This window comes from Heteronotia binoei, chromosome 13 (assembly GCF_032191835.1).
Source record: "Heteronotia binoei isolate CCM8104 ecotype False Entrance Well chromosome 13, APGP_CSIRO_Hbin_v1, whole genome shotgun sequence".
In the NCBI taxonomy this organism is placed as follows: Eukaryota; Metazoa; Chordata; class Lepidosauria; order Squamata; family Gekkonidae; genus Heteronotia; species Heteronotia binoei.
The window spans coordinates 25,524,782-25,547,333 of NC_083235.1; the positions used below are offsets into that span (position 1 = coordinate 25,524,782).

The following is a 22,552-nucleotide window of genomic DNA, read 5'->3' on the forward strand; positions in this document are numbered from 1 at the left end:
ATAGCCACAATCCCACTAGTTAGGAAAATTTTAAACACTGCTGTCTGGCCAGCATAAAGTTTTGTTTGTTCATTTTAAAGTCTCAGAAGGTTGCCATTTTGGTCTGCAGAAGAACAGCTGGATTCGAATCCAATAGAACCTTAGAGACCTGCAAGGATTCCACTGCACGAGCTGTCAAGAGACAAAGCTCCCTCTGTCAGATATCTGATGGTATCACTGACTCTCGAAAGTTTGTGCTCTGAAAACCTTGTGGGTCTCTAAGGCGCTACTGGACTTGAATCTAGCTTTTTTTTAAAGTCTGTTTCTGGATTTCAGGAGAACAGGAGTAGACAGACAAGGGAGAGGAGGCTGTGAGAATAAAATCCGCACACAAAAGTACATGACTAAAACCATGTCAGATCCAACACAGCCCAACCCCCAGCGCTTTAAAAATGCAATGGGAGAGCCCCATCTGTTTGGAAACAAGAGGCGCTCTGGAAGCATTCTGTAAGCCAAAGGGTTGCTGCAAATTTTTATCACTGCGCAGACCCACAAGGTGGGTAGCCAGGCAAAGATCTGGTGAGAGCCCTCCAGGCCGCTGGCATGACCATGAACTTTGGTCTTGCTAGCCTCATTGTGAGACCTCAGCTATCATGAAATTTGAGAAAATAGCACAAGGCAAGGAGAACCTTATTTTATTTTTATTTTTTTAGCCCAGAGCTCTTCAAACACAGTGCCTTCACATTCTCAGCCTCGTTGCATCAACAGTGGCTAGACAAGTACATTCCTCTTGTAACAGTCAAAAGGTGATGACAAGATTCTACTGATTCTACTGACAACATTCCATTAGCAGACATGTCTCAGGTACCCAGTGTTGTATGTCCAGATGCTTCACCAGAGATACAAAGCGCAGGAGACACAATTGATCCCTCTTAACCTCTTACTAGGGCAGCTCTATATTCATCCCAAGATTCCTCTCTTGTTAACCTCTCTTATTTCACTGGAAAACTGGTATATTTTTTCAGTTGACAGCAAAAATCAGTGACGCTTAGCATTTAAATATGTCTGCAGCTACTGCTGGTTTGGTTAGCGTCAAACAGGGATGAGGGGCATAAGCCAGATCCAGAGGCAACAAGGTTAGGTTTTATTTTCAAAAGCAGCCAAAGCAAAATTCCCCCTTTCCACATTGGGAAGAGCTGGTTAACATCTTGCTTCCCCAATTCTCAGTAGTAAGAAAAGAACTGGAATGATTCAAAATAACGGGGGAGGGAAGGTTTTGCAGGTAATAAAAAATGCTTGGGTGGTGAGAAGGAACCTCTTGAAATGCAAGTAGAAAGAGGGGAAGGGGCTGTGTAGGATGATGCCAAGACTGCTAAAGCCAGCCTAAAGGTTGAACAGATTATGCTGGGTGTGCACAACAGTCTTCTCTGGATGTTCTATGAGAAAATGATAGATCTGCAAATCTCCGCTCTGCGAAGAACTGCTATAACCATCCTGCAGTACAGCATAGCTGATACTCAAAGGGCAAGGGGAACAAGCAAAGAGACTGACAGTTCATAAGGAAAATATTTTGTTTAAAAACTGCTATCTTGGCACTCATTCAAAAAAAAGGGGGGGAAGCATCTGAATTCTTAATAGAGACATGACATACCATATAGTTGGGGCATCCTCAACCTACGCTTATACTTGTCATTGAAAGTGAATGGGTATTGGGCACAACAAGTTATAGCAATGGCTGACAAAATTACTTTCTTTGCACCTTTTCTCATTGCCTTCCCTCCAACTCATTCTCTTCCCTTGTTGCCTCTCCTTTTACTTTTCCTTTCTCAAGAAACATGATGATTGGCAAAGATTAAGGTGACAGTATGTTGTCAAGCTCTTAAGAAATTATGCCTCCCCATCAGAGGGAAGAGAAGAAACTGACTTATGTTAGGCTTTTCAGATTTCTGCACCTTCTCCTCTTATGCTAGTAGCTGGACGACGGCTTGAGAAAAAGCAAATTCTAAGTGAATCAAATCCCAAGCAAAGGGATTAAAGTGGGAGATGTGCAGAAGGTAGTATCGTCTTCTTTAGACTTAAAATCTGAACGTACTTGGGCCACAAAATGGAAATTTCTCCTTTGGCAAGCCCCACTGAAACCAAAGCTGGTTAGTGGTGCTCTCCCGATCATCTCAAGGAGTTGTGACTTTTCCCACAGACTGCACCCTTTGACCCTAATCCAGAGGTTTCCATTCTGAGCAGGCGAACTTGGCTTTCGTATGACGAGTTGGCTCCAACTCTTCCCACTCACATCAGACACCGTGAACTAGACCTGGAAATCTTGGAAGGGGAAAAAAGCTTCTCTATTCTTCATCGTCAAAGCTGAATGCTGAGCAATATCCCCAGTCACTTAAGCTCCTAAGTGTACTCTGCCGCTAGAAGGGGACCCAAGAGGCCTGCTGGTGAACACCTTGTCTGTGCTGCACTCCCCCAGCTACTGGCAGGATTTTCACGAGAACTAGCACAGCACGCGGTTCTTATTCTAATGTAGTCTAATGCAACCTAAAACAGGTACCAGAGAAAGGGGCCCTAACCATAAAGCAAGATGAGGCATGTGTATCAAGAGGCAAATTTTGGGTTGTCTTCATGGGGGGCAGATCTGGCCCATGAGGCAAAGTCTCCCAGGACGTTCGCCGATGTCAACCCTCAGTTAGGTGTGCACCAGTATTGCAGTCTGAAACCTGGTTTGGTTTGAGCCTTTGCAACTTCCTGCTTAGACCTCAGCTATCCTGTTAATCCACAAGCTTAGCGACAGAAGTGCCTCTCTGAGCAGATGCCATGCTGTGTAAACTCTCCTTGCTGAAGTCATCTAGTGCCGCCCACACAAACCCGGTATTCTCCTACCACACCAAGGACCAAGAGTCTCGGGGGCGGGGAAACCATGCCGATCAGGACATTTTAGCTCCGTGAAGGCCTCAGATTCAGTAGGAGCTCAAAGGAGCACAGCTCCTGAACCTTTCTGAAGGTTCCCCCTCCTCGCCCATTGAATAGTAGGTGCAGCTGCATAACAATCCCTGGATGAGCTCCACCACCTACTTTTCTACAAAACGACCCCTGGCTCCATGAGATTGTTAAGCCTTATGAAACAAGGATGGAGAGGGGCCTCCATTTTAAGAGCAAAGGAAACAGGGCCTCTGCTGAGACTGCTTGGCAAATGGACCCACTGTTCTTTCTACTTGAGAATATCCAAGGCAGCAATACCTGTATTCCAGCCCATGCTTGAGGATGCCTCTGAGGGTCAAATGAGATGTTTTATTAAATCCACCCCATCGAAACACCATCACCAGAATTCACGTCTACAGCTGTACAGGGCAGGGAGAAAGACTTTTCTTTTGGCTTAGCTCAGCCCTCCTTGACATTTTTGAAAGATTGTTCCCTCAGTTACCTGCTGATACATAACCCCTTCTTGAGTCTTTCCTTCCATGTGAAATTCATTTAAAAAAAAAACAAACCACACGCACACAAGTAAAATAAAAATTATAGCTTCAGTCGATTTTATGCAACCTCTCCGAAAGAGGTTAAAAGAAAGCCAAACTGTTTCAAGAGATGTGAAACTGTATTTTTCTTGAAATTAAAAGGAGCTGCAGATAGATAGGCTGAAGCACTGTAGTTCTTTTCTCTAGCCCCTCCTAAAGTTTCCAGCTCCGGGTTGGGAAATACTTGGGAGATTTGGGGGGGGGGGGTGGAGCATGAGAAGGGTGGAGTTTGGGGAAGGGAGGGACTTCAGTGGGGTACAATGCCATAGAATCCACCCTCCAAAGCAGCCATTTTCTGCAAGGGAACTAAGATTGCCAGCTCCGGATTGGGAAATACTTGGAGATTTTGAGGGTGGAGCTTGAGGAGGGCGAAGTTTAGGGAGGGGAGGGATTCAATGGGGTACAATGCCATAGAGTCCACCTTCCAAAGCAGCCATCTTCTCCAGCTGAACTGATTGCTGCCACCTGGAGATCATCCCAAGCGATCCTCAGGTACCACCTGGAGGCTGGCGACCCTAAATCCCATCCCATCCCATCCCTGATTGCCATAAAACCAGCAATCCTAAACTTACTTGGAAGTAAGCTAAACTGAAATAAACAGGGGGTCTCGCTGCCCGAGTTAAACATACTGGGAGATCGACAACGACTCTCAAGTCGGCAAGCATTTTAGTTTCGTCTGATTGTGGGGGAGGAAAGAAAACAAACACTGATGTGGCAAAAAGATATGACAACTCCAAGGACTCCACAAGCAGCCATGCATGGAGCGAACCTGCTCTGCAAGACAAATGTATGCGAGAATCACACAGAGGTACCTAAAGATCTGCCGCCTTTTGTGAGAGCTAGAAGAAAAGCCTTCTTTGGAGAGTCTGTTGGTTAACATCAAAGAAAAGCATGGTTATGGAGTTACAGGAGCCTCACCCCTTTTTAGAAAGCCTGAAAAAATGGCACAAGGCAGTCACAGAGCGTACTAACCTGCTATCGTTCAGGAATCCGTTCTGGCCCGACTACCGACACAGCCGTGAGGTTTCAAATAAAAGGGGGGGGGGGGGAGAGAGAAAGAAGAGATCTTGTAAGACAATTGTTCCAGCAGGCTGAAATGGAGGGGCATCTGAACACTGAGTCTGCACCTTGCTCAATGACTTTTTCACAAGATGTTACTGGATACACGCCAGAGCAGGGCTCCCCAAAATGGTGCCCACTGACTGTTTTTAGAAAGTGGGTGGAGGCAGACGGGGCTGTAGCCCAGCAGGGCTTCCTATTGGTCACTCGAGATCTGATTGGCTGCACAGATTAACATAATGTCTTCAGAGGCAGCTGCTACTACAGTGCTGCTTTTTATTCTCTCTTATTTCTCTTTCCTAGCGTATTTTTAAAATTACCCCTCTTGTCCCCTGCATTGGGGCTTCCTTCGTATGCATGGCTCCACCTGCTGTGGCAGCCCTTCCGTAGCTGTGCCCACCACCCTGTGTGAGAACTCCAAAGGTGCCCACAGGCTCAAAAAGATGAGGAATCCCTATGCTAGAGTACTTCCCCATGACCTAGACATCTGCAATTTGAGACATATACCTAGCCCGATACCCAGATCACTGGCTGGGCTCAGGGTGGTCTAAGAAATGTAACATTTTCACTTCTCTTCTTCTCAAAACAGGGCACTTTAAAATACAACCCAGAATCATTAACATTCATTCACCCCACTGGCAGACAGGAGATTAGGATTACATCTTGATTAGCAGCAACAAATGAAAACTGCTAATTTCTCCCTAGAAATGGGATTCCAAGAAGCTTTAAGACAAAATTAACATACCTCCTTCTAATAGGTCTCCAGTCTGCCTATTTTCACTTCCCCCTCTTCCCTTTTCCCTTCCAGTTTTCTGGATGCAACTGTCTGATCCACTCCAGTGTCATAGTGGCCAGCCTGGGCATAGACGGGTGGCTGCCACTGGTTGCCATCACGTTAAGTGTTAAAGTAGTCTATTGAGGTTGGCTTCCTGTGATCACACATAAAGATGCCTTATACGGAATCAAATCATTGGTTCAGTAAGGTCAGTATTGTCTACTCAGACTGCCAGCAGCACCCCAAGGTCTTTTGTGCAGGGCTCTTTTTGTTTTTGTAGGAAAAGCCCAGCAGGAACACATTTGCATATTAGGCAACACCCCCTGACATCACCATTGTTTCACACAGGGCTTTTTTCTACAAAAAAAGCCCAGCAAGAACTCATCTGCATATCTGGTCACACACCTCGAAGTCAAGCCAGCTAGAACTGCGTTCCTGTGCATTCTTGCTCAAAAAAGCCCTGCATGTCACCTACGCCTAATCCTTTTTTAGTGGAGATGTCAGGGGCTGAACCTGGGACCTTCTGCCTGTCAAACAGATGCTCTGCGACTAAACCACAGCCCCTCCCCAGGCAGCTCAACTATTAGGGGGTCATCAAAGGGATGGACATTATCCTGTCTTATAGGTGTGCCTCCAAAAACAACTGCCCCATATCAAGCTCTCCCGCCACTGCGTTAAGCATCTGTCTTCTCTTCTTGGTGTTTCTTTGTCTCCATTGGCCACTGACAACATTTTAGATCAAGGGAATCAAGAAATAAATATACAAAAAAACCCACTAAGGACATTACAACGCAGGTTAGTGTGCCTCAACATAACACAGAGAGAGCAGAACTGAACATACATCTACCATTTTTGGTGGTAGTCCCATGTTTAGCTTAATGTTTACTTCCGCCCTTGGAATCCAAGTTCTGAGACCAATAAGCATCCCCGTGTGAAATTAAATCCCTTCGTCTGTGTCAGTATACCATGGTCTGCCAAATGACATCTCATGGGTGAAGATCAGGTGAATGTTGCTGGACATTTTTGCCAGAAAGGGATAAATTATGTTCACTGCTCATAAAGGAACGATGCTTAGGAAGAGTGTTGAACAAACTCTAAGTACTTTTGTGTACATTAGCCCAGTAATTCATACTTTGCAACACTGGCCAGCTCTGTTATTCCAAAATGATAGATTGGCAACTGGCTGACAGAGGCGAGACGGAGAGTTGAGCAAGATTGGCTTGTTTAAAGTCAACCAGTCAGGTTCGGATCAGAGGGAAGATCTGAAATGCTGCTTTTCCACTCAACACTCACTCTCTGAAACACCATGCTACACTTCAGAGTTAAATTCATAATGGGATAGGGAGGGGTTATGGAACTGGATGCAGGGAGGGGTGTAATACAAATTTTTGATGAAGAGGGGATTGAGGAAAGGCTAAAATGAAAGCTCCATTTAAAGCCATAAATGTATTTGCATCTATCTAACCCCTTGACATCCCTCCTCCCCCCCCCAAAAAAAAGTCCATCATAAGATCTGAAATTTAGATTTTTGTATATTTGGCATGTTACTTACATCTTCAATTAGAGACCACATTCAGCAACATATGGCACATACCATATTTACTCCTAAGGAAGATGATCCCAACTTTAAGATGACCCCCTGCCAAAAATGTTATATCCTAAAAGATTTTTATTACTGGCATGCAAATTTAAAACAACTCCCCCCTTTTTTCTTTTTGGTTTTTTTTAATGATGTATCTGCAGAAAACCCCCACCACCCTTGTCTTGCATTTAAGTAAATACAGCGTCTGTTGTAAGGTGGAATTAGTAAATACAGGCTATATTAATTTATCTTATTGAGAGTGGAGCAAAGCAAGGAATTTAAGATTTGAGCAAAGCGAGGAGCAGAGTGAAAACTGTTTAACTAACAGTTCAGAGTATCCTGGCAACTACAGTTCTGCAAAAGGAACAGAGCTTGCACAGAACTCTCAACATCTTTACAAATGCCCAGAGCTCCCAGAGAGCAGCCATGTTTAGAATGCAGATGTGCCCCAGACTCAGAAGCAAGCTGGATTAATTTAAAAAAAAAACAACTCTATTCCCATAATACACCCATGATGAGGTAAAGCAATATAGTCTGTATGTACTGATTTCTCCTTGCAGCATACTTGTATAATGCTGTCATTAATTGCATAAAATGATCTCTAATGCAACATATATAGAATTTAGAATTACATGTATAGTTTTCAAAATGTAAATGATGGGAATGGGGCAATCCTTAAAAATTGGGGAGGGGCTATGGCTCAGTGGTACATCATCTGCTTAACATGCAGAAGGACCCAGGTTCAACCCCCAGCATCTCCTGTCAAAGAACCCGGCGACAGGTGATGGGAAAGACCTCAGCCTGAGACCCTAGAGAGCTGCTGCCAGTCTGAGAAGACAATACTGACCTTGCTGGACTAATCATCTGATTCAGTATAAAGCAGCTTCATGTGCTCATATGGGACAGTGCTTTTTTTGTAGAAAAAGCCCAGCAGGAACTCATTTGCATACTAGGCCACACCCTCGACATCACCATTGTTTCACACAGGCTTTTTTGTAGAAACAGCCCAGAAGGAACTCATGTACATATTAGGACACACACCCTGACATCACCATTGTTTCACACAGGAATTCATTTGCTTATTAGGCCACACACCCTGATGCCAAGCCAGCTGGAACTGCATTCCAGTGCACTCCTGCTCAAAAAAAGCCCTGATAGTAGAACTCACTGTGCACCCCACCCCCCAAAAAGGAAGATGAGTTAATTAAATATCCATGCTTACCTCTCGTGCAAAGATCCGTTCTCGAACCCTCTGGTACTCCTCTTCCCGCTCTTCTATGGATTTACTCCTCCGTCCATCCTGCAATGGGATTCGGATCTAGATGGACAAATGGAGCTCAGTGAAACCTTTGCCACCCACTGAGCATAGCAGTGAGAAAAAAATTTACAGTGAACAATTTTTTTATCTGGACACCTTAGAGCAGGCAGTCGAGTCGTACAGACACAACACAACAAGGGCACAGATTTACCATGTAAATTATGCATGTTTAGAGAGTGACACTCCTTTTGGGAAACTCAACTGGCACACCTCATCTTTCTTGGATTAAGAGTCACACACTTGGCTTTCACTGAGCTAACATGGGAGGAAACATCACATGAAGACGTCAGTGTCACTAAAAAGCATATTTTGCCTTCAGACTTCAAAGCTAGCTGACCAAAAAAAAAAAATCAATCAATCCCTACTGTTCCAAAATGCACACTCCATATGATAAGGAGCCACTCCGTTGGCAAAATTGATTGTGGCCATTAATATTACAAGGGACACACACTGTTGAGAACATCATGTTCCCATTGCGGCATCAAGTCCTTCCTTTACATTGTTCCATCAGAACAAAAGGCCAGCTTCTGCCATTTTCTTTTCTTTTTTCCCTGCTGGAGTAAAACACTAGAACACTGGAGCAAAATCACCCCAAAAAGACTCAGCAAGTGTGCTCTTAACTCCGTCCCTTAAAATTGATCTAGACCCAGAGAATGACAAAAGCTTTGCTAATGTGATTAAGTTAACTAAAGCCCTATTAATCTGTAAACCCTGAAAAAATTCCTGCTAAAGACACTTTTTACAGATTAAGTCTTGTGCAAGGCCAGTTGCTAAGTCTTTGTTTAAAACTACCACCTCCAAATCCTTCTCTTTGAGTTATCATATGTATTCTTAACAACTTGAGCAGAACAAAACACTGATGGAAGAGCAAGCTGCGATACATTGAAGAAAAGAGCTACAGGTTTACATGTCTGTACTTTCAAAAATACAGTGAACAAAAGTGTGGCTTCTCTTGCTGACTGCTGAGTTCCCCTCACTGTATCACACGGATAATTATTATTCATTCCAATGTCTGTCGATTCCATAGAGGGTGCAGGACAATTTGCATAATATTATAACTTTGGACAGTAATAATATATTCTGGATAGTTTTCTGGAGCATGTTGTGACCCCAATACTTGAAACACCCTCCTGTTTTTTTCCAAAGCAACTAGTGGGGTGTTGCAATACGACATGGCTGGTGTGCTGTCTGTGGGTAGAACGTTTATGTACTGTATACAGCTCTTGGAAGGCCTAATAAGGAAGCCTTTGAGTGCTTTGAGTGCTTTTCTCAAAGTGGAAAAGCAGCCTGTAGACTGCCTAAACCAATATTAATTCATGAATCTCAGCAAGTATCCAAGAAGCATTCCTTCATCTCAATTCTTGACATACCTTCAATGGGACACGTGGAATTCAATGCTTCAGGAAGTGGCGGTGGTTACAAGTACAGACAGCTTCAAGAGAGGATTGGATAAACATATGGAGCAGAGGTCCATCGGTGAGTATAAGCCAAAAAGATGGAACACTCTGTCTAGGGCCGTGATCGGTGAGTATAAGCCAAAAAGATGGAACACTCTGTCTAGGGCCGTGATGGTCTGTATTCTTGATGCTTGGGGGCAACAGCGGGAGGGTTTCATGAGTTCTGGCCCCACTGGTGGACCTCCTGATGACACCTGAGTTTTGGCCACTATGTGACACAGAGTGTTGGACTGGATGGGGCACTGGCCTGATCCAACGTGGCTTTTCTTCTGTTCTTATGACAGAAGGATCCTATACATTTTGTGAGCAATCAGACATTAGTCAAAGATTCCTCTTAAGAACACCATGGAATCAAATGCACTGGGAGGATGTGACGTTTACAGAACATGTTCTGAGTCTTATCTGTATCAATAAAGCCAAGAAGAATATTGGTGGATACCGGATAGTGCATGAATTTCCACTGGGTCCTGTGTACATATACAATTCACAGCTCAAAGTTTGGGATGCGGGGGGGAGGGGGGGCAATTAAAACAAAAGGCTGGGGAGGCACTACTGCAAGAGAGACCTCAGGAAACTGAAAAACAAGGACACATAGTCCCAAAAGAAAGAAAGCTTCTCGAGAGCCTGAGAAAAGCTGCCTTTTCTGCAAGGAGTTTGAAAGTAAATTATGTCCCTGGCTTCAATCACCTGATTATCGTCCCGATCCATGCTGGTGTCGTCTCGCTTTAGGATGAACCTCTGCGGAAACTCAGAGCTCTTCTCGTCTTTAATGTGCTCAGAGAACCTCTGTTCAGGGCTGTGGAGAAGACCCAAACACACCTTTCAGCAGGAGGGGCGGCGGAAACTTGAGACGCTATCGCTCTGCATGCTGGGGTCAGGAGAACATATTGACAGTGCAGTAACCAGGACAGAAAGGGATCAGAGCAGTGGCTATTCACAAATTATGCCCCGTCATGCAAGCGATTCGGCTTCTGAGGAGCTCCTGGGTTAGAAACGCTGCCCACCCTTAGGGTTCCAGGATGAGTCCCACCACCTGGGCCACTCATTAGCTTTAACCCAGCAGGTCTATAACAGTGTCTGAGATCATGTGTCTTGACCTGCTTGGTTTTTGCATACATGAGCACTTGCTTCCTTTCCACTTAATTTCCTAAAGGTCCCAATACAGGAGACTTGAGTCTGCTGCTGCTCTCTCTTCATTACTGATCACTAAGCTGCCTAGAGCCTCCCCCCAACACCACAATGCACAACATTGTTCTCCCCAAACAGCCACCAGTGGTGGGCTCATGGGTTTTGATGCATGGGACAGAGTGGAAAGATTAGTTTCAGAGGTCCTTTCCTTTGAAAGAACCGCTATGAGCGTTACGGTACCATGCGAGCCGGCATAGTCAAGCAGAGCTCTGGAAACTGCTCTGGCAAATCCCATGAGACATGGGGAGAGGGGGAGGAAAGCCAGACAATTCAACAATGGAAGGAAGTACCAAATTTCCCTGTCCTCATCAATAGCCTTGAGCCATTTTGAGCATGTTGCCTGTATAGAGAAACTTAGTGGAGATCCTGGGTCCCAAGTGAACTTTTACTGTGTGTACTGGATTCATGATTAACTCCTTGCCTAAGGAAGGACTCTGGAAACAAGAGAAGAGTGAGCATCCCTGTTGCAATATTATTTCATGGGATTAAGGGACGAGGATTGCACGTCCCTTCCAAGATTGACTTTGGACATTGAGGTTGGAGGCTTTAAACAGGAGCCATATGGACAATGAGTTCACCAATGTTTGTTAGCACCATATCCACTCATTGTATGTTTCTACCGTGGGGACTGAGTGCTTGTGAATTCTATGGACAGCTTGGGTTAACATTACGGTAAAATCTGTTGCAATTTTAAATTACTATACATAGTAATTGTGGTCACAATATTTGTCTACTCATCAATAGCTTAGCAGAGAAGATGAGAAACCTAGAGAGGTTCTTTGGCTGGGCGGAGGGCAGCCTGATCTACCGGGCAGCTAAGTGCACCTGGCTCCTTTTACTACCTTGTCCAAAAAAAACCTGGAAGGGCAGCCAGGCACAACAGCAAGAGTCAGGCACAACAGCAAGAGCCAGCATCTCAAAATTCAGGAGCATTGTCTTTTCTGGAGCACCATTTCTATATGGCTCAAGCTTCAATGGCAGAGCACATGCACAAGTTTTCAGGTTCAGCCCTTGGCATATTAAGTTAAAAAGGATATGAAATATCAGATGTTGGGAAAGATCATTGCCTGAGACCTTGCAATTCTGAGCTAAGAGACCAGCAATATGAGTCTGTATAAAGTAGTTTTAGATGTTCTTGTCCTTCTCCTAGAAATAAAGAGAGTCAGCTTGGATGGGAGAAAAGGACCACTAGAAAAGTGCCACCATATTTACTTTTTGATAACAGATGGAAGCGTGGAAGCTAAGGGGAGTGTAGGAGCAATCCTAGGTAGGTCAATTCAGAAATAAGCTCCTATATTATTCAGTGGGGGTTACTCCCAGAAAAGCGTCTTTTGAATTGTAGTCTGTGTCTCACCTCTGCCACAAAATTCACCAGGTGGAGTTAGACAAGCTGTCATCTCTAAAGCCTTGAAAACAGGAGGGGGAAACCCACTGATCTCTCTTTCAGAGTCACTATATCAATTAACAAGGCTCAGATTCTATGCAGTATGTGCTGAATATTGCTTGAATCACACACTGTTCTGTTCACTGTACTAGATGACTTGCTTGCAAGCCAAAGCCATTTTCTGGCAGATCCAGCATGACACTCCATAATGATGGATGGCTGGTACACAGGCAGCGCTTCCTCATGTGCTATCGTTTGCACAAGTGCAGATCTGTTTCAGGATGCAAGCGCAAGCACTGCCTGCTTCAAACGGACTTCGCTTGTGCTACAGGGAATGCACAAGTGGAAATACCGCAGCAGGAGTTCAGGCCACTGATAATTAATGCAAAACGGTCGGAACACTCCAGAGAGCTAAGTATTGGCATTAATCCACATTTCCAACCCACCCAGCACTGGTTAAAACCCATTCTTGCCTTACATTCTTGTGTTACTGGTCTTGTTGATAATGACGGCTTTCCCAGTTTGGTCTACGTTGTGGTCCATGCCAAAATAGGCAGCTACCCGATGTAAAAGCATTCTGTGGTATGAGGTCATTTGGGGAAACTTCTTGAACTGATTGCTGACAGCGGCAAAGGTGCAGGTAGGAGAGATAGGAGAAAAGAGAAAAGTCAAAGCCACCCTAACAGATCATTTTAATAACACTGAGTCTGCAGAGGAGCACAAAAGTTCTTTGCTGAACCAGGAAGGCAGGTGACAGCAAGACTCTCCTGAGGTTTAATTTGTTCATTTTCTGCCACTGGTGAAACGGAAGGATGAGTGTATCCCTGTCCACTCATCTGCCTGAATTGAAGCAAACCATCCCTTTAACTTGAAGCCAATGAGCAAGTTGCTCCGCTGAAATGGAAAACCAACTTAAGCACACAGGGTACTGGGAAGGGAGAGGATCCACCAAGGAGGAATAATAGTTGACAGCAGGATTATACTGAAGTGCCTACATGAAAGGGCCACTCTATGGAAATGCCTTTTACCACCAAAAGGCAACACTTGCATAGACAAGGAATGTCAGATCAGAAGCACCAGAGATGCCTTTTCACTTTCATCAGCGCTTGGAAACCCTACCACCAATATTAAGGTTTTTTCTCCAGCAACCGTATTTTACCTGGTTCACTGATTTTGTTCAATTCCATAATTTAAAAAATCAGTCATTTGTGTGGGGGGGGCAGAACTCTGCAGGTTTGCCAAGAGCAGAATAAATTATGGCAACACTGCTGAACATATACGTGAGCTCTGAAACAATGGCACTGTTGCGGGGGGGGGGGGGGGGGAGGAATACTTAAGTCTCAGAAGCGGCATCAATTCTTTTTTCTTTTTTAAAGCAAAGCAAGACTTGCTTGGTTGGGTGTTTAGCTGCAACCCTTTCTGGGAAGTGGAGGAAAAGACGTTGAAGAAAAAGAACAGGAGCTGGTGTTCATGAAAGATGTCTGAGGACCGCCAGAACTTTCCCACCCATCTCCTATTGAAATCTGTACAGTGCAATCCTGTCCAAGTGTATTCAGAAGTAAGCCCCTTTAGGTTAAGCAGGTCTTACTCCCAGGGTAAGTGTGCACAGAACTGGTGCTTGGGAGGGACAACAGTGTGAGGGCTTCTAGCGCCTGGCCCCACTGATGGACCTAGAAGCCTTGATTTAAAAAACGGGTTATAGAAGCGCAGCACCGAAGGCTGCATGGATGTGCTCATCTGAAAAGGTGATTTGAAACACAGACTCCCCAAACTCTTGTTTAAAGATTCTTAGGGAAGGAGTTCCCTCTGACAGCAGATCTAGAACACAGAACTGTTGCTGAAAACAGCAGTCCCGTACTTTGCTCCCTCTCTTCTGACAACATTTACTAAATATCACTGCAGGTTATCCAATTTTCCTTGTCCCTGAGAGAACGCAGGAACATTCCACAGCAGCATCAGACATGGAACTTTACTAGTAGTTTCTCAGAAAGAGATAAAGGGAGGAAAATACAGGGATGCTGGTTTGGGCGGCAGTAACACATTCTCTGCACCATCTAGCCCTGCCCCCAAACCCAGGAGAGTGATTGCTAGACAAAGGAGAGAGCAGGGGACAAGAGGAATTCTGTATATGGCAGCCCTCATGGGACATATAAGGATGGAAAGAGAGAGAGACATTTCTAAGCATGGCTGGTGATCAGCTCTGCTATCAAGCAGCACAATGACTCAAAATCTTCTCAAACCATCAGCCCCTCAAATCACACTTAACTGGCAAACCAGAATATTACTTACTTGTTATCATTAATAAATTCCAGGATCTCCTGTTCTAATTTTAGCAGCATCATCCTATCCCTGTTGAATGAAACACAGGGAGACAGGGGTGAGGAAGAGGGACACACGTTCAGAAAAAAGAAACAACTACATGGAGCTCTTTGCAGAATGGCAGATTCATACCCTACTCCGTGCTAATATTAAGCAGAAAGTTCTAGGTAATTCAACAATCACCCTGCCCCTGCATTCCCAGCTACAAAACAGATGGAGTGAGCTCAAAGGAAAGCCTTTTTGTTGTTGTTGTTGTTCAGGTGGATTCTTTTCTGCACAATGATTATGGCTCCTGGGATCATAATATTCCAATGGGCTTTCTTACTCCCTGTATTATTAGAAACACAGTATATCAGAACCTAGCCAGGGCTTGGCACTCAGGTTTGACATTGTTTATTCGTGAAATAGCAGGAGGCACTTTACAGAGAAGCATTTGGAAGCTATTTATAGGAAGGTGTTTTGAGCGATTAAGGTTCCTTCCTGACTAACTCGTACCAATTATTTTTTTCTCCTTTTTATGTTCTTATATGCAGTACATGAATGCATTTTCCCCCCAGAAGATCAGGCAGAATTACCCTGATCTTCAATGCAACCAAGTTTCATGGCCTTCTAGGATACTTCAGTAGCCCAATGAAGACCACATTACTAATGAACTTAGGGATGTAAACATGGATAGGAGCCCACCAGGAACCCTACCTAAGAGCTGAATATGTACAGTAAAAGTAATGCATTTTTAAAGATTGCTCCACTTATTCGATATGATACCTTCAGGTTAAAGCTTAGAACAGAAGTCCAGCTTATCGTTGGAACTCTGTCTGGGGCAGTGATGCTCTGTATTCTTGGTGCTGGGGGGGCACAGTGGGAGGGCTTCTAGTGTCCTGGCCCCACTGGTGGACCACCTGATGGCACCTGGTTTTTTTGGCCACTGTGTGACACAGAGTGTTGGATTAGGTGGGCCACTGGCCTGATTCAACATGGCTTCTCTTACGTTCTTAAGCTTAGTTACGGTTTCATGCAGGCAGCATCAAGTATACGTGGCCAACAGCAGCACACCAGACCATTCTGTTTTGCACCCAGGGCCAGTTCTCTGCCCAAGCAACAGAGGCACTGACAGCATAGCTGAAGCCAACAGTGCAGGGAAAGAGAACAGACACTACTTATCAGGGCTTTTTTGTAGCAGAAACTCCTTTGCATATTAGGCCAAACACCTCTGAGGTAGCCAATCCTCCTGGAGCTTACAGAAGGCCCTGTAATAAAAGCCCTGTAAGCTCTTGGACTGGCTACCTCAGGGGGTGTGTGGCCTAATATGCAAAGGAGTGCCTGCTACAAAAAAAACCCCTATGCTTATCCATGTCATCATCACCTCCCAGACCTGCACAGCCTCCGGTTGAGTCCAAGGAGAATCCCTGAGATGCTAACAGCACCAATGGGACTTGGCTTGCTCCAAATGTGTCTGACTAGTCCTTGCCCCTCTGCAGTTTTGTAGGCCAGCAGGCCAGTGCACTTTGAAGTTGCACTGTTCTTTGGCAACTGGGCCAAGGAGGTTTGCCTACAGCAGGTTTAGACAGCCCACTGGATATCTTCTAAGAAAGACTCTGCACTTAGGATGACTCTTACGGCCAGGAAAGCACGACTTTTGCCATGGCCAAGAAGCCAACAGGGGTCCACTAAGCCTAGAGCATTGTCATTATCGTTTTACAGCCAGCCTACAGTTTCTCACAAACACATATGCACGCAAACCCACCCACACAAACACAATGTGCACTTGTGGAAAGCAAGACTAGAGGAAGTGTGCTCTACAAGACTCTTGTTTCAAGCTCCCCAGCATTCTTGCCTCACCAGTTAAGATGTCTACTGATAGTTGATAACCTGTCCCTCCCCATCCTGATTATGCACCACAATCTACCTGCTCCCAAACCCCAACTGCTGCTACTACCCCTCTTCCATCTCCCATCCAGACTTTGCCCTCAGCTACATCAGAAACATCTTCCCATCTGCAAATGAAGTTCTGCAGTCAAGCTGCGACCTACCTTGGATTCTTCTTCAGTGTATTTACTAAAAACTCATGCAAATCTATTCCAGTGGAGTCCGTGTATTCCTGGCTAGAATCTAAAACAAAAGCAACAATAAAAGCCTCAGTCAAGAGATAGTCTTATTTACAGAGGGACACCTGAAGATTCGGGAATGAGTAGCGAAAGAGCAGGGATTCGAGGAACAGTACGCTGCCAATACTGTCACCACCTGCCTGAGTTAATTTCCTTGGAATGAAGTCAACAGTGGAATAACTTCAGGACATAACCCCTAGCAGTCTGAAAGACTTCTGATAAGCATTCGGCTCCTTGCCCTGCAACATATTTCCCATATGACCTTGGGTAAATTACTGTACCTTTCAACGAGAGAGGACAGGATCTCCCTTGCTTTGCAGAAGACCTAGGCAAATAAAGTCTATAAAACAAGCCAGCAAGCATCGCACTCCAGAACTGAAGGCAGACAAAGCGGTTGTTTTCATGTTTGGCTTCTAGCCTGAGGAATCTTTTATCCAGATCGTCTGGGGTTGCTGAATGTTGTTTTATGCTGTTTTAATGCCCCTGACTTGTTTTACTGTTTGACAATTACGTTTTTTATTATTATTTTATTGGGGTTTTTTTAATGTTATGTACTGTCTCAAGCTTCTGTAGAGGCAACATATGAATTTCCTACATAAATAGCACACAAACATCACATGGAAAGGATTGTAAACTTTTTAAAAGTTAAGATTAATGTTCTCCTGAAAAGTTTTGGGAATTTTTGCCAAAATGTGAATCTTCTATATGAGAGCTATCTGTATCTTCAGGACAGGTGTTAAAACACATTTATATAAGAGGCAGCATCAGAAGTAGGCCTGATGAACTGAAATCCTTATTTACTCTCTAGAAACACATTTCTGGTATGGAAATTTTGTGAATGAATTGGCCATGACTAGGATAAATATGTCTAAAATATTTAAATAATGCTTAAAATTTTATTTTTAAAATCCTATACAGTGATTATTAAACAAAGCATGTTACAAGAATATCTAATCCTCATTATGCAAGATTGCACAGACGTCCTTGGAAATTCTCCCCTTATATCTTTTCCATGTGTGCATGCGTAGGCTTGCCATCTCTGACTGGGAAATACCTGCAGATTTTGGGGATGGAGCCTGAGGAGGGCAGGGTTTGGGAAGGGACCTCCGCAGGGTACAATGCCATAGAGTCCACCCTCCAAAGCGGCTGTTTTCTCCAGGGGAACTGATCTTGGTCATCTGGAGAGCAACTATAATAGCGGCAGATCTCCAGGTGTCACCTGGAGGTTGACAACTGTATGTATTTGGCCCTCCTGGAGAACAGCAGCCCATGATGAGCTTTGCATTACACCCTCCAGAACCTGTCTCACCTCTGGACAGCATTTTCTTGGGGGCCTTCTCCTTATTTTTCTCCTTTTCTTCTTTTTCGGGACCATCTTTCGCAGACTTCTCATCTTCCTTGTCTGAGGGGCAACTGATGTGCAACTGTATGATATCCTAGGTACAGGACAAAAGTCGCACTTTGAAGACCTCAGAGCTGATGCATGATAAGCAATAAAAGGCTAGAATCATGATATGATCACTGTACTTGGATCTGGGAAGGAACTTTCAGATTCAGATTGACTAGCGACCTTAGGAGACTTCTGTCTCTCCCTGCAGCATATAGCTAAGACGACATTGGATTTATATCCCGCCCTTCACTCTGAATCTCAGAGTGGCCTATAATCTTCTTTATCTTCCTCCCCAACAACAAACAACCTATGAGGTAGGTGGGGCTGAGAGAGCTCTCACAGAAGCTGCCCTTTCAAGGACAGCTCTGCCAGAGCTATGGCTGACCCAAGGCCATTCCAGCAGCTGCCAAGTGGAGAAGTGGGGAATCAAACCCGGTTCTCCCGGATAAGAGTCCACCCACTTAACCATTACACCAAACTGGCTCTCTTGCTTGCTTGGGGTACAGTTTTGCAGGCACAGTAAACACTGCTGTACCCATTTTCTGCTTCAATTAAGGAGACTAGCCAGCAGAAAAGTTAGATTCAAGTCCAGTTGCACTCCAGAGACCAACACAATTTTCGGGGCATAAACTTTTGAGGCAAAGCTATGATAAAGGCAGTTTTGACTCTCAAAAGCTTATTTCCAGAAAATCTCATTAGCTCTCTGAGGTGGTACATTGTGCCATAAACAGAGAATCTCCCCATTCTCTGTTTATGGCACAATAAATAGAAAAGTTGATTTGCGAGTGGGTATGTGACCGAATTGTCCAGCCCTGTGCCAAAGGCCAAGCTGAGCAGACTTTTCAGCCTGATTTCTGCTGCCCCAATACTGCCACTTTAGAACCTCTTCCGGCATGAGAACCTGGCAGGAGATGCCCTGTCAACTCTGGCATTCCTGCCAGCCATTAGTCAAATTGCCTATCCGATGTGAATCGAGCCAAACCCTCTGGCAGCTGAGACTTTGCTCCCGGTTCTCCAACTGCAGCGCATTGCTCATCTGAATGGATTTTCTTTGAGCGTTAACTTGATGCGGTGGGTGCACCTCTGTCTTTGGACCTGATCTTGATTACAGCTCCCACGCCCTCTGCAGAACACTCCGGCTGCAGGCCAAGCCTCCATACCAGCAGGAGAGGAAGCCTCCCTGTCTCACTTTGAAAGCCCTCTCCGTTCCTTATTATTATTATCGTCATAATCTGGTGTCTTGAACGTATTTATCAAAAGCAAACTGACAGAAATCCCACTGCAGGCTGTGGTGTTTGTAATTAGGACACAGCCACTTGATATTATTGCACAGCCAGTTAATATAGCTGTGCCCAGGGCTTTTTTTACAGCAGGAACTCCTTTGCATAATAGGCCGCACACCCCTGAGGCAGCCAATCCTCCAAGAGCTTACAATAGGCCCTGTACTAAGGGCCCTATAAGCTCTTGGAGGATTGGCTACATCAGGGGTGTGTGGCCTAATATGCAAAGGAGTTCCTGCTACAAAAAAAGCCTTGGCTGTGCCACTGTGATGCACTTTATGCTGGGCTCCCAACTTCCTTCTAGACTGCTATACTTTCAGCCCTTTTTGGCCCCTGAACTCAGGAGACTTCATCCCAAAAATGAACTGGAAAGCATGTTCAAGGATCTGTTCCCATCTGGCTTACCTGGGTTTCCAACGGCCCATTGACAAAGGGGTTAGAGGATTCTTCGCACACGGCCAGGCTCCTGACCAGCTTCAGCTTCGAATTTGACTGAAAAGCAAAAAACGCCTCGAGTGGTGAGAAGGCGGGCGCTCTATAGCTTGCTTTGATGTGCAACCACGCTGCTAGCGAAACTTGTGTTAATTAAGCTAGCTTCGAAATAATTAGAAATGTTAATTCGTTTAGTCCAGCCCTAATGCCCAGTGAAGCGGAGGGCACCAGTTGCATAACAGATTTGCAGACATAAAGACAGCAAAGGAAAGAAAAAAAAAATCTTCCACCAACACCTTTGATATGGATTCAAATCTGCCACCCCTGGAGGGAAGAGGAGGGCTAGCCTGCTAATCCTCTATGCCAGTTGGCCTCTGCTAACACAGTGCCTTGAAGGTGAAATAAATTGACTGGGCTTCCCTGTGGCCAAGTAAACCCATTAAGTAATCTGCCAACTGTTAAGCCACTTCTGATAAGCGGCAAAACTGCATTGCTAACGTTTTTTCTCCCTGCCAATTAAAAACCCTTTGTTCTGCTGTTGGTGCTTCACCTGTCTTTGACAAACCTAGTTATTCTGGGAGATATTCCTGACTGAGATGTTTAAAGAAAATGTCCATAGTGAAGATCTGTTTCAGACTGCTGGGCGAAGTGATGGAATTTTTGGTGCATGACACGCTCTAGTATTCTGCCCAGCCACACAGAGTGTCATGGTGAAACATGATTCTGGGAATTGCCAGCAGTCCATAGGAAGATCCGTAAGTATGAGAGGGACAAAGTGTGTGAAAGAACCAATGCAGAGAGTGTGATTTCATTGCTACTCAGTTAAAAGCATTTCAAGGACCACCATATTTCAAAGAGTTAGGACAGACATCAGGACTTGTTTTTTAAAAGTCTGTTAAAATTCACATTAAAATCCATCTAAGCAGCCAACACGCTACAGATGAAAAGGACCCATTTTTTTAACAACCTTAAAAGACCTCAGTCCTTACTGAAGTGATAACATCAGTGTCTGGGATCTCCCACTTGACAATAGGTGCTGGGGTGCGCATGACTGAATGCTCCTCCATACAAACAACTAGCAAGTCAAGAAATCAGATAGTTGCATGTGTCTCCACCTGCGTTCTAAATGATGTAGCTCAGAAACAGGTTCGCCATCTCAGCGATGACTAGATCGAAGTCCAGCTAATGGGAAGATGGTTCAATTTTTTAAAAAATAAAATAAAATAAATTCTTCCACAACTTCCAGAAAACACTCAGGCTTTAGTGAGTGACTTTCCAAGAAGAGACAATTTCACAGTAGCAAGAGAACTACTGAGAATGGTGAGGGGTTTTCACCCCAACTCTTTTGTGGTTTGAATGTGGCTTATGGTGGGTAATTAGAGGGCACTCTGAGTTGATCAGTGTAAAAGGCAATAGCTTGGGAATGCTGGGCCCAAGCTGTCTAATGCCAGGGAGACAAGAGGGTGGAGATTCAGGGCATGTTCAAGTCAACGTCAGAGCTTGGACAGAATGGGGCATGTCCAGGACTCAATGCTAAGGATGAGAGCACTAAGATCAGCCTCAGATAAGACTTCCCAAGCTCTCCACGATGACAGCATCACATAGGACACAGAAGAAGAAGGGAATCTCTTACCTTGGCTCTTTTTCTAGCATGCCCATGATTTGACGTTCGCCTCTGCAAAAAGAAAAAAAAAGTGTGTGTGTGGGAGGGATGTAGAAAGGCTACTGTGGTTGAGCATTCGACACAATGCAGTATCTGTGCTGGGGGAAGCCAAAACATTTCCACTCGAGGGATGGAGAAGAACTGGGAAAATGGCAGTTTGTGGTTCCACAAACCATGAACTTTTGCAAACTTTTCTGTTTGCTAAACCAGTTCACACAGTTTGGGAGGTGGTAGAATGGCTCCCCCGTGAGTTAGAGATGCCAAACTCACAGGGAGTCTTCAGCAGGCTCTCCCTCCAGCCGCCCTCCAAGTTTGGTGAAGAATGGATTTGGGATAGATCCCAGTAGGCAGCTGTGTTGGTCTGAAGCAACAGAACAAAGCAGTAGACACTACCTTATACAGGAAACCTACTGATCGACAAACATACCTGCATGCCTCCAGCTACCATCCCAAACATACCAAACGATCCATTGTATACAGCCAGGCTGTACGCTACAGCCGCATTTGCTCCAATCCTACTGTCAGAGATTCTCACCTGAGGAATCTACAAAAAACCTTTTTGGAACTAAACTACCCACCTGATGAAGTCAAGAAACAGATTAACAAAACCAGAATGATACCCAGAGAAAACCTGTTACAAGACAAACCCCGAAGAGACAATAACAAAACACCACTAGTGGTCACACACAACTCTCAACTGAAAACAGTTCAACGTATCATCAACAACTTATAACCTCTATTGGACAGTGACAGCTCTCTTTCAAAAGCACTGGGGGGGGGGGACCTTTCCTTGCACACAGACAGCACCCCAATCTCAAACAACTCCTCACCCACAATAATACAACATCGCACCTGAGCAGGAACACTGGGATCAGCGCTTGCAATAAAGCCAAGTGCCAACTTTGCCGCTACATGCACCCAGACAACACAGTCACTGGGCCTAACAGCATTAACTATACCATCTCAGGCTCATTCACTTGTTCATCCTCCAACATTATATATGACATTAAATGCCAACAATGCCCCTCAGTTCTCTACATAGGGCAAACAGGACAAACCCTATGCCAAAGGATAAATGGACACAAATCTGACATCAGGAATTACAG

The 22,552-nt window shown here is 44.7% G+C and overlaps 1 protein-coding gene across 1 annotated transcript in view; it reads right to left on the reverse strand.

Moving 5' to 3' along the window:
• Positions 1–22,552, reverse strand: part of R3HDM2 (R3H domain containing 2) — a 125,673-nt gene that overhangs the window by 63,990 nt on the left and 39,131 nt on the right. The window contains 10 exon segments of the mRNA XM_060252268.1: positions 4,307–4,360; positions 4,467–4,498; positions 8,133–8,228; positions 10,373–10,481; positions 12,736–12,876; positions 14,547–14,606; positions 16,607–16,685; positions 17,991–18,117; positions 19,757–19,843; positions 21,417–21,458. Coding sequence (XP_060108251.1) covers positions 4,307–4,360; positions 4,467–4,498; positions 8,133–8,228; positions 10,373–10,481; positions 12,736–12,876; positions 14,547–14,606; positions 16,607–16,685; positions 17,991–18,117; positions 19,757–19,843; positions 21,417–21,458 — 827 coding nt within the window.